At 39.5% G+C, this 13,052-nt stretch overlaps 1 protein-coding gene across 3 annotated transcripts in view; it reads right to left on the reverse strand.

Moving 5' to 3' along the window:
- AFF2 (ALF transcription elongation factor 2) overlaps positions 1-13,052 on the reverse strand; it is a 928,871-nt gene that overhangs the window by 132,014 nt on the left and 783,805 nt on the right. For all 3 annotated transcript variants that reach the window (XM_069212416.1, XM_069212415.1, XM_069212418.1), the window contains exon 10: positions 5,474-5,636. In XM_069212416.1, the coding sequence (XP_069068517.1) occupies positions 5,474-5,636 (163 nt within the window). The remainder of the gene's footprint in view (positions 1-5,473; positions 5,637-13,052) is intronic.

Here is a 13,052-nt window from a genome sequence, read left to right on the forward strand (position 1 = left end):
TGTGATGGTGTATTCCCTTCAACAGGATCTAAATCAGGCCCTTAGTCTCATTCTGATTCATTTCCTTCTAGCTGTTTAGACTTTAGGCATAACAGTGCATTGCGTTTTAGATATCGCTAACGAAAAGGAATGTCATTTTACAAAGCATTCGATTACCTAACGACACCTTGTCGCTGCCACTGCATGAAAAAGACTCATAAGCTTTTGACAGAACAACCAAGGTTTTAATGCTTACCTAGAGGGGAAAATATTTGACATTTCTTTCATATATAAAGGAAGAGAATTACATGGTTTGGCAGACGAGGATATAAAGCTTCTGCCGCACCATGAGGATCGTCTAAACTTTGGAACAATGATATTCCTGGCTGTAGAGGAGCACAATGATCTAGAGGGCATGTATCAAGTAAATTTGTGCTTGAAATAAAGTGGGCATGCATTGTGAAGAGTGTTAAAAGCAATACATAATGCTTTGAACTCAATATGCTTCCTTATTGGCAGCCAATGCAGTTTGACTAATTCCAGTGTGGAAGGTTGATGCCTAGGGATTCCCACCAACAGTCGAGCAGCTGCATTCCGCAGGATTTGGAGTTTGTTGAGAAGTTTTTGCTGCATGTTCAAATAAAGAGCATTGCAGTAGCCCACTTTTCAAAGAACAAGGGGAATGACCACTGTCTTTTGTAATTCATGAGGAATGAATAGAAGCACTTTCCTAATGATCTTTATTAGGTAACAAGATGACGAAGTCACAGCACTGATTTGACGTTCCCAAAGGAAAGTTTATAGCCAAAGAGAATTCTTAGATTTCTTACTTAGTTAACTGTGGGTCGCCAAAGTGCCCATTTTGTGACCACCAACAGGGGATCCAAAAAGAGATGCCATTGCTGGAGAGAAGAACCTCTGTTTGCCCTGAGTTTAATTCTGGATGACTAAGTTTATTAGTCATCCAGTTACCTATTTGCCTCATGCAACTATGAAATCTAGTAGCACTGTCATCCAGATTGCTGGACACTGAGATACAATTTGACTGTCGTCAGCATAGCTTAGTACAGAAAAATCAAAAATTTTAATAAGCCTAACCAAGGGGGTGATGTTTAGATTAAAAAGGGTACATTCATGGAGGACCTCTGAGGCACCCCACACAGTGGGGCAAGGGACCTGGAAGCAGATTTGTTCATGGCAACAAATTATCCGCGTTTAGTGGAAAAAGATATCAAGAGTGTGAGAGCTACTCCCCTAATGCCAATGTTGTAAAGAGGGTCAATCAACAGGTAGTGATTCGCCGTGTTGAATGCCACAGAAAGATCAAATAACATAAAGGCTTCTTACCTCCTATATCAAGAGTGGCTCTTAACTCTTTAGAGGCAACAATTAGGGCCGATTCTGTGCTGTGCTCACTCCTAAATCAAAATTAAGTGGAGTTGAGTAGATGATTGGCAGTTAAGAAAGAGGTCATCAGTCCTTTACCACTATTATGCTCCACAGGGGAGCTAGTTGGTATCATAGAGAGGTTGCTGGTCCCAAGTTTGATCTTTGATTTGCCTTCACCTTTTTAGAGTTGTGCTGAGTGGTGCTGATCCACCACGCACCCTGACATGCCCCCCAGGATGGTGGGCTGCAAAGCGAGCCTCATTGTGTGTCCTCGAAGTGTGTGTGCCGCTAGTGCACCAAAGTCACACCAGAGGCAAGCCTGTCTGTGCCTGGAGAGTCCCATGCCACCCCCTGCCCGCTTCCAGTCCCATTGGTCTCTTTTGCTAAGCTCAATATTTGATCTTCAGCGTATCACAAACACTTTAAAACGTAGGGAGTGTGATTTCACGGTAATGAACAGCTCAATAGGTTGTAACAGTCCCAGCTGTTTTAGTGATATCAATAACATGGGCAGACAGCAAACCTCCTCAAGCACTTTATTAAATGCTAGGTCGTTAGTAAAAAATAAAATCGAATTTACAGTTTTTTTTAGATTCTTACAGATTGGAGATTACATTTATAACAGGAACCTGGATGAGGCTCTGCCTCCAGTCCGGATTTGATCTCGGCAATTATGCCGCCTTCACACGGGACAGAGCTGGCAAGAAGAGCGGAGGACAGGTGGTTATTTATAGCGAGCAGCTTACCACCTCTTTTTCTGCTGTGTCTACCAATCCTGAATGCCAAGCACTCTCCTTTAAAGTGGAGACAGCCAATAACCATACATTTAGTTGCATGGTACTTTACCATCCCATTGGCCCTAAACCAACTTTTCTTCAAGCCATCAGTACCATTCTTGAATCTGGTATTAAGTCCACCAACTAATATCGGAGATTAGAATTTCCATCTAGAGAACCACTTAGATAGAGACTCCGAAATTCTCATTGACACCATGGCCAGTTTGGGTCTAACTCAATGAGTTGACGCCCCCACAGATTTGACAGACAACACGTTGGATGGCATTTTCTCTGACAAACCATTTATTTCGTTTACTGCATCCCTGCCACTGACATGGTCGGACCACAAGGCAGTTATATTTGTACTTAGGATTCCAGCCAACTCACCGGTAGTTACTACTTTCCTCCCCATTACAAAGACTTCCAAGAACTCAAAAAAAGAACTATTTGTGACAGTTAGAAAATTTGCTAATCTCCCTGACAATAATACCAATTGCGATCAAGCCTTTTGTAAAACTCTGGCAGGCTTCTTCCAGGCCAAAGTGGAAGATGTTTACAACATCTTCCATGCTAATAATTACCCGGCCTTCAAGGTTAATGAGGAGGTTCTTCCTTTCATTAACTTAGAAACCTTGTGCTCCTTCTCCTCACTTACCATTCAGCAGAGTTTAGATGTCGCTGACTCTTGAATCTGGCTTTCCACTGGACCCTTGCCCCCCGAAAATTATACAGTTAGCCCCGGAGATATTATGAAGCCACCTCACGAACATCTTTAACATTTTGTTCAGTTCAGGTTATTTCCCTAGAGAATGGAAAATAACATGCATTCTCCCATTATTAAAGGAGCCCAATCTCAATCCTGAATACCCAAGCGGCTGTCGGCCCACATCTCTTTCCTGACCAAAATAGTTGAAAAGGCAATAATCAAGGACAAGCTGCTAAGATTCCCAATTGCCCATTGTTTAATTAGCTTCCTTCTCATGTGACATAAACACAATTCAAACATTCTAATTGCAGGAGTAACTGGTAACTGAACCTTCAAGACACTAGTGTCACAATTCTCACATGTACAGATAGAATGTACTTCTTAAGGAGTGCTCAGTTTGTAAAACATACAGTGCCTGTGCCTAAAGTACTGTTCAGAAGCTTGCGGTCGACATTATTAAATGTCAGCGCACCAAATACCAATGCTGCATAGTCTTGAATCCACCCCAGTTCTCTTTAATTCACAGCCAGACACTCCCTGTCCCTTTATTACACTACTTTGGGTTCCTGCTTTCTCCTATTGTGATGTTTTTTTTCTGTCTTTCTCTTCCTCCTGCTTTCGCCTCGGTGTGTTTTCCCCTCTCTTGCACTCAGGAAATGTCTGGTGAGTAAAGATAAATGCCGGTGGCCCCCACCGGCAGCCACCAGCTCAAATTAAGCGCTATTCTTAGTACGTTCTAGAGGTACAAATAGGGAATGTTAGTTCTGACTAAAAGCTGCCTTCAAGATACCTTAAAAGGTTTTTCTGTTTTTAATTTTTCTGTTTTGCTGCAGAGAAGCAAATACTATATATAGCCTAGTATTTAAGTAATTGTTTCTAAAAACATTTCCTTTTTCACAAAAAGCATCTAACAGGTGCAGACTGCATCAACATGAACGAGTAACAGGAATAATACACAATAAGGTGATCTACAACAGGTAACAAGAGCGTGAAGTTCCAGTTAACTCATTTAGGGTTGCAGTGACAAGGCGACATTGGAAACCAGCCCACGTCAGTGGCATTATTTGACCTTAATACAAAGTTAGCAATTAATATTTATATTATACTTGCAGATATGCTGAGTGTACAATACTAATTATTATCACTGCTGAGAGTGAGATTGTGCCGTGACTCACAAGAGGCATAGACTTGAGTGAGTCATTAGTGCCCCTCCTCTCCTCAACAATAGTAATAAATAAAATATAACACACTGCACGTCTGAATGTATGGTTTATGACATGCTGTGCTTTCATGTTCCACATTATAAGCAAATCTGTTTAATCATATCTAGATCTAGAGGGGCTAAATCTGTACTTATAACTAAGCTTTGTGTCTATAGCCACAATTCTTTCTTTTGTTCCCTGATCCTCAAATGGAATCTGTGAGACGATAAGCAATGTTTGCTCAAGTCCATTACGTGGTATTAAAGTAATAATAAGGAATTTGACATCTGCATTGTAGAAAAAAACAAGACTGAAGGTAAGATTATTGGTACATATGCTATTCAAAGAATTGTACCAATGAACATACATTTCCAATGTGCTACCACATTGGAAAAATTGACATGGGCACCAAATCCAAACTGCCCCCTCTTAGAGAATCAGATAGTTTAAAAAGCAGCTCATATTTGCAAATTGGTGCACTTTGAACTTGTAGAGGAACACTGTATAGGTATTTTCCAAGAAATGCAAGACTGCATACATTTGTGCTTGGTGCAGCCAATGTTTGAGGCAATAGCAGGGAAATCAACAGTCAAAACCGGTCCACCATATAATAAAACAGGCCACATACAGATAAAATAAACTTCTTACCCATAAGCCCTTCTACAATGCCTAAAAGGTCAGACCTATCCTGATAGGAAAGGTCACATTTTAAGGTATCACAATAGTGCAGCATTGATAATAGGAGGAATACCCCTTTGCTTCATATTAAAAAATCTCTAACCCCACAATTAGGATAACGTTTTCATAATATTTTTTTTTTCTGCACCGATGACTTTGTTCTCAAGTTCCTAAGTTCTGGTAAAATATGTTTGGTTTTGGTCGTAGATATTTTCACTTGAAGGAAATTAATATTTTAATACAATCGCTCCCCTACACAAACATTCACTAAAAAGGAATGTACTTAAATTAGTTAATTAAATCACATTCCCAGTCATTACATGATTTACGAAATACAATGCCAAAAAGGAAAAAAAACAGCTATAACCATCCTAAACAAATGTGTCAACTACTTCCTAAAGTCTGACTATTCAGAAGGATGTGGAGCACATAATGCACAGAATGAGATTTATTCCACAGTATTTCTAGAGAACTTCAGGCTATTCATTGGGTTTAAAAATTCAATTAGAGGTGGTTCCTTGTGGTTTTAGAGGCACCCTTGGGCCCATACTTATGTTTTATTTACCCAAAAGTGGCACAAACTTATAAAACATAATTATATTTTGTAAGTTTGCGCCGCTTTTGAGTAAAAAATTACTCAAATGTGGCGTAAAAAAGCATAAATATGGCGTTTGATCCTTCTAGACATATCCTGATACATTTATGTGTGATCACCAGCCCAGCTGGTTGATGCCACCCCTTACCTCTGGTGTTGGAATTCGCGTCACCTTGTTGCACTCACTGTCACTCGAACTGCTTTCGCTATCCGTCTCGGACTCCGAGCTGCTTTCCGATTCACTGGAGCTTTCAGACCCGCCGCTGGAATGCACTAAACTTGTGTTGTGCGCTGCTCGCAAATGAAGACCGCTAGGAACAAAGAATAATATCTTGAGTGGACTTTCTCTTCCTTTCCTGACCTGGAAACAAGCGTTTCCTGTGATACACTGTCTACAACAGACAAACACATTAATCAACCTAGCATTTCCTGAGTCACAGGAAAGTATATTTAAAAGAATCTTGCAAAGTAAGGTTGGCAAATATTAATCATGTAATTATTTGGAAAAACTGTTTCTGCAGCAGCACACTGCATGGAGTAGTCATCATATATGTAATAGGCCTGGACAAAATTTTAATTATACTGAAGATTTTCGGGGTACTGGTTGGCAAAGAATTTAAAAAAATCCGTAATTATGCCTGTTGGCGTAATTATGAGTAATTTGCCACAAAAGTTCTACTGAAGGAGCATAGGAACAACAAACAGTGAGTGTGAGTGACTGCTGCTGTTTGTGTTCTGGTGCACTTAGCTCTATTTTCTTAGTACAAAATGCATTCTCGGCCCATTTTGGATGCATTGGAGCACTTTGTAGTATTTAAATAGTGCTAAATTCTGGGTTACACTCCTTTCATAATTCTGTAACCTCACATAATTTTGCTGCAATTTCACATAATTACCCTAAGGAAAATTCCACAAGTCACGCTCACCTCTATTTACAAAATGTGGAGGTAGTAGGTACAGATATGTATGGTTGTTGTATGTTCTAAAGTAAGTTATCAGAAACCCTTTTTAACAACTCATGGATCACTTACAACTGGAGTTGACATTGTGGCTCCACTGGAGTTTAGCCATGCCAGATTTTCAGGGCAACGCCTTACTATGTAAACTATTTCCATACAGATTCATTTATGCAAATATAACTTCTGTGAATATCCTGGAAAAGTGGTGTTGATCCTACTCTCCTTGACCTACTTTGGATACCCCTGGTTGTTAAAATGGCATCTGCAGCATATGAACACAAGACGGCCTGAGTAATGGAACCGGGTATGGTGTGTTACTCTTTTCTGTAAACTGTTCCTTCCATGGATTGCTTTCTGCCAGTGTTTGTGGGTTCTTTCATGAACGTAACACTTAAGTCTGTATTAAAATGTTACCTCGGAGCCAGGTTCTAAACCTTTGTCAATCAAGCACAAAGGGCAATAAAAGGAAGGAAGTTTAAAATGGTAATGATTAGTTTCTGACCGATTCATTTTCCAGTGGTTACATTGGCATTCAATGACTGCAATCAGTTATAATAGAGGCTTCTGCAAAACGCTCTATTGGTAAAGGCTCTCTACTCAAGTTATGACAAGGGCCAGGCACTTCAATGAGTCTGAGGCAGAAGAGCTATAAAGCGAACAGAACATGTCACTCATTGGAAGTTATTCTAAACTAAGCAAAGGGAGACAATAAGACAAGCATTGGAATGTTGGGGCAGAAGATGAATGGCCCTCTGCCACTCCACTGTGCGCAATGCAGCACCCTAGAAGTCCAATGGCCTAATTTAAGGTAACTTCAAATGGCATTGGAGCATTTTATTAGTGAGGACATCTTGAGTGTGTGTTCCTGCTATGGAACTTTGCAGTGTGGAGGTGTTAACTTCTTCAGTTGGAAAAATGATTCTTTCATTTAGCTGCAGTCTATGCAGTCTTTATTAGAGCTTACACAATTCTAACAGCCCTTAGGTTAGTTTCATAATTCATTTCCTTCCAGGTGCCAAGGACTCTATTTACTATATCTTTCAGGCATCTATAAGCAATGTGAATTTGCACTTCGAAAGTGCAAATGCTGACAGATGTAATCAGAGACTGCATATATTACCAGAGGCCAATTGTCTTATTCACGTGTAAAAGTACACCGACATGGTGGACTTTGTCATACGTGTAAAACTTAATTGTAGTCTGACGAGAAAAGGGGTAAGAAACTGATGTTGCAGGAACAGTGGGGGTAGAGAGGTGGTGATGCACACTCTAGTGAATATCTACAGGGGTGTTTACCCATTTTACAACCTTAGATGCACATGGAAAAATAATCTAGCATGTATTAGGATCGATACAAGGAAGAGATACCTCATATCTGATGGAGGTGCAAGGGAGGATGTTTATACCTAGAGAAATATGTTTTACCTTAGGGAACTAACAAGGAAACATTCATATATAAAACTGTGAGTCATCAATACATCATCATCTGAAATGTCATCTTAGCGAACCTCTCTGGAACTAGTTAAGATACAGCAGGAGTAATCATGAAAATCTACAGAAGTCCACGATATTCATGAGTAATCAGTGTGACATTTGTGAATCTCAAAGAGGTTGGATTTGTACTCCTAATGGAGGGGAAAATATGCAGGGCTTGAGTCACAAATATTTTGTTATGAGTAGGTGTGACTTACTCTTGTAGTATTCCTTGGTTATATGTTAATTCAATGAGCAAGCCAGGTATCCCTGGTTTATGCCTGGAATTCAGTGCTAAGTCATAAGTACCACAAGACTAAATCATAGCAAAATATCCATGTATCGGGTGCACAAGGATTAAATTCCCGATTTTTAGGGTCTAGCGCAGAGTGCTCTGTCCCTGGTATAATCTCTCTATGGACTTTTAACCACACCCATCAGTCTGGTTGGTTTGTGGTCTTGTCTTTTAGAATTTGCTTCATTTCATTAGTGAAAGGTATGCATAGGTCATGCCTTTTTCCGGTGTTAACCCCGCCACAAGCGCACCGGTCAACTACTGAAAACATGTGAGGCTCCATATTTTCCATATTTTTTCTTGACTACTTTTTCTGTTTATTTCGCAGGTAGTTCGATCTTGCTGGGCAGTAGTCATGTGCTTTGCATGACATCGACCCTGTTACGTGGCTAATTGCACTTTAGCCGGTTACATGGCTAATTGCACTTTTGCCAGTTACATGGATAATTGCACTTTTGCCAGAACGTTTCACTGCAAGCAAACTTTTGTTTCCTTTTGAGTGTCTCCGTCATGCTTCATGGAGGCCATGGGCTCACTTATGTGAAACTGTTTTATTTTTCAGTTATGTGGCAAGAAAAGTCCAGTTAGGAGTTTAAAAAGCGAATAGCTCTAACTCGAGCAAACACGAGACCTGTTGCATTTCAAATACTTGTTAAAATATGTCAGTTAATAGTTATTCACCAAACAGGAAGAACTGCCTTTAATTAATGAATATTCTGGCTATAATTTTGCGATGGTATTTAGCTACATATGGTTAGACCTGCACAGCATTTCATGTTTCAAAGCATTTTAGCATTTTTTCTGCACAGTAGCAGCAAACAGGAAAATAATCTCCTCTCATTCACTGCCACCCTTTTGCCCATAGCTGTCACCACACGTGTTATTGAGAGTCTGACCTATTGCAGCTTAAGTGGGTATCCCCTTCTTTATACAGGGGTATCTTTCTTTACTGCGTGTCCTTTATATCACAACTTGTTGAAAATATCTGTAATCATGTTTTGATAACATTTGGCAACAACAAGTAATACTGTATCAGTTTTTGGTAATTATGTTAAAGAAAATGAGGATTTAATTTGTGAAAGAGGTATGGAATGAGATTTTATCAATGAGTATAGCAGCAACTGTCTGAGTGATCAAGGATCAAATAGCCATTAAAATGTTAGAAAGTACACTTGAAAAGTTGTCCCCTCACACAAATAATACCAATGCTGTGTTATCTTTCATATTCACCAAGAGTACTTGACTAAATAAAAAAGGATGCCAAGTGCTGAGGGCAATGATCCCTGTCATTCACTCATGAACTAGCAGAAGACACAGTAAGTATGCACATTCACCTTGCTCTAGTAGGCCAGAACATGTGTGAACTCCCCTAATACCTAAAAGCAAGGACCAGCCATTCGATGACCAAGGGGAAAGGGAGATGCAGCAGACAAGGTGTGAACTACCTCGAAAACTGAAAACACGTTCACTGTGGCTGGGTGAGTGTTGAAATAAAAGGCTACCTTCTTAAGGAAAATTACATCAACAACTCACGTTGAACCAACGGTCCAGCAGACATTCTCAGGCCTACTAGCCCTCCTAGTAGCAGAAATGATATCACATACCATCCATTCCACGTACTTCCTATACACATGACATAATAGTCTATGTTATCTGTACACTTTGCTGACAGTACCCTCAGATATCCAAAAGCCACCAATTGATATTCAAGTTATATATATAATACCAATGGGTTTTACAACTTGGGCCCAAATTCAATAACAATTGGACCAAACCTCTGCACTAAAGGGAAATACATAAACCTCCCGTATCTTTGAATGGGATACCATGTACGCTGCTCAAAAGATGATCTAGTAAAATACATTTATCCACAATCACCGTTACTCATCATTATACCTGGCTTTAACTAAATGTGCAGAGCAATTTACAATTATGTAATAAATGAAAGTAAAAAGCAATACATTCTCTAATTCTCTAATACAGATTGGCTTATTAAATGGTGGGATTTTTCTTTCGGTGCCCTGTGAACTACGTTTTAATGATATTCACTTTTGCTTCATATATGATAAGGACTTCGATAAGAATATAACCATATAATGTGAGTCATATTTACTGCATTGGAAAATCAGCTGCAGATTGTTAGACACCCCCCTTGACACCTCATTATGTGCCTTTTTCACAGTAAACGTCTGAACCATTTTCTGATTAATGCACCATGCTTTTTTCATTTGGTGTTGTGATATGTTTTATTCCTGCTGAACAAATCTCATGCTAATGTCACTGCTTATTCCATACATTATTTGCAACACAGAGGCAGATTAAGCCGAATTTCCCTTGCAAAATAAACATTATCTCATCAATGTATGGCTGGTACCAAGGTATGCAATTAAGGGTTATGCATTTCTTCAAATCAAATAGACATACAAATTATTTGAATAGAAGAGATGTTTTCAATGTATTCATTCTGCAGCTTGATTTGCAACCTTCCCAATGCAAAAAAGGTAAAAGAGACCACTCCCCTTAATTTAAACCTATTCAGAGGAAATTAGGGACATCGTATAGCAAAGCTTGTCTAGATAAAACTCATAGCTTATTGATAAATCAATTGATTATTCACAATTCAGAACATGATTTCAAATGACCTAACATTACAGTTCTCACATAGGCATTTCCATCAGCTTTGTACGTTAACATGAATAGTAAGAATGAGAAAACAGCCAAGCAAACAATTTTTTGCTTGGAACTTGATGCTCCCGTAAGAGGCTTAAAAAAACATATGACCAGGGAATGATATAAAACTGTGGTGTTATTATGGTAATGCACAAATACATACCATAAATTGGTCCTACGGTGCAGATAATACTGCAGGCTGCTGAAATGTACCTGCCCCATTCCATATATGTTCTCTCTATTGGAAGTAGGAGAATACTTTCAGACATAGGCCTGTCACAATGTGCACAAGTAGAATTGTGGGTCATGAGGGTATGCTTGTAACAGAGCCTATCCTTGGGTTCCTAACATGGATGTATTAACCTTGAGGCCCCCAGGTGTTGTACAGTCAATACCTGCTGTCCCCCTTCAGGGAGCAGATGAGCCATGGGATCCCGTGTTCACCCTTTCAGATGACTGTAAAATGTAGACCAGCTCCTGTGTTGTCAACTGACATTGCGCTCTGTTGTGCCCACAGTGTGAGGCTGACCATTAACATCTTACAGTTCACTTGGTTATTATGTTTTTGGAACATGTGAATTTGAAGCTATATTACAACAGCTTGAGATTGATTGTTCACTTTTAATAAAAAAGTACGTGGCAAAGTATTTACACCTTCCATGGAAGTTTACAAAGAAAAAAGTGGAAACACATGCAAATTAAGGCAGTGAAATTTGAATTATGGCGTTATGCTCTACCCATTGAAACATTACTTAAAGAACCTTTGGGACTAATGATAATGTTAAAGGTAATGGCAATATAAATTGATGAGCAAATATTCACCATCATTTAGAGTTTGTCAGGTGGCCTGCCATGCACCGGGACAGTGAAGGCCAGTATCACTGCCACTCTGATGGACAGTCACCCACCAAACTGGGAGACTGTCCTTCTGGGAAGTGGTTTTTACTCAGTATCTAAGGATTGTTGCAGGGAATGCTAGGAAGTATTTAAGATCAGTGGTAGGTAAACTGGTGATCAATTTTCAAAGGAATGCATATAACACTTCATTGAGATCATGTTAAACCTTCAAACCTCATACCACAATAAAATGTACAATATCCACTGTTTGTACTTCACTGAAATATCTTTCCTTATGTTGTGTGAGGGATGGTGCCTATTTTTAACACTGGCTTGCTCAATTTTTTTTATTGTTTGCATTAATGTAAGGTGGTTGTCATGTGATTGGCAGTTAGCCTAAGGCATACCACCTGAGTAAAAAATAAATAAATATTTTGTGAATATGAAAATTATGCTGCAAAACTAACAAACCAAACTAAGAAACTAAACCACAGAAATGAGTCTGAGCAGTTGTGATGGATACAATGTTTGTTGTCAATGGCCAGCCACAGTTTTTGATATTAGGTCCTGATTCGCTATCAGGATCTTTAGGAGGAGGAAATCTAGGCAGCAAGCTTGCATGCTGTGCTTGAATTTCTCACCTGACTCACTGGGATGTGTGCTTGCTATTCTGTTAGACTTTGGATCGAATGAGCAACTTGAGTATGTTGACAAGGGCCTTCTATGTAGCAGGCACCATCTGTCAACCCAAGAAAGTATACTCACTTGTATGGTCTTTAAGAGCACACATATTTCAGTAATTACTGCTATGACTTCTCCCCCAAGGACCAGGCAAAGTTGTAAATGTGTTCCCCACTGCAAAGGACCATGGGATCAACAACGAATAGAGGCATCTTTCTATGCCCTACTTTTAATGTGGCTTCTCTAGAGCAGTCCCGTGTGTGGACAATGTACGGGCATTGTATGGAGCTACCGTTTGGAGTGTGGGGATTCATTTGTGTAAATGTCAGCACATCCTTTTGGGAGAGAGGAATGCACTGCAATCTGTCCCCAACACATTTTCAGCACTGCCCTGAGCCACATCTTTTTTGCTAGTGCAACAAGGTGCACAGTCCCATTTCCACCCAAGAAAGACCCTTGCATAGGAGTTGTTTTAAATGCAAAGTCAGAGTGGGAAACTACCTGATATTTAGTTTTAAATACTGACATATTTACAGGTGTATGTGACTGTGTGTGTGTGTGTGTGTGTTGATCATTGATCACGCATGCAGGTTTTCTGTATTCTAAATGCAATGTATTTTATCAAATGCATGAAGATTACCCTCATAATTTGCTTTTTTTGCACACATGAGTTCAATGTTTTGTCACGAAACCTCACCAAGCTTCTTATAACAGTACACATTAATTATGTGCCAATAACATTGCTGTTTCTTCGACAATTCCGGGTTCTTGAAGACCTTTCATTCTTAAATTCAGCGTTTTTACCTAATTGT

This window comes from Pleurodeles waltl, chromosome 2_1 (assembly GCF_031143425.1).
Source record: "Pleurodeles waltl isolate 20211129_DDA chromosome 2_1, aPleWal1.hap1.20221129, whole genome shotgun sequence".
Lineage (NCBI taxonomy): Eukaryota > Metazoa > Chordata > Amphibia > Caudata > Salamandridae > Pleurodeles > Pleurodeles waltl.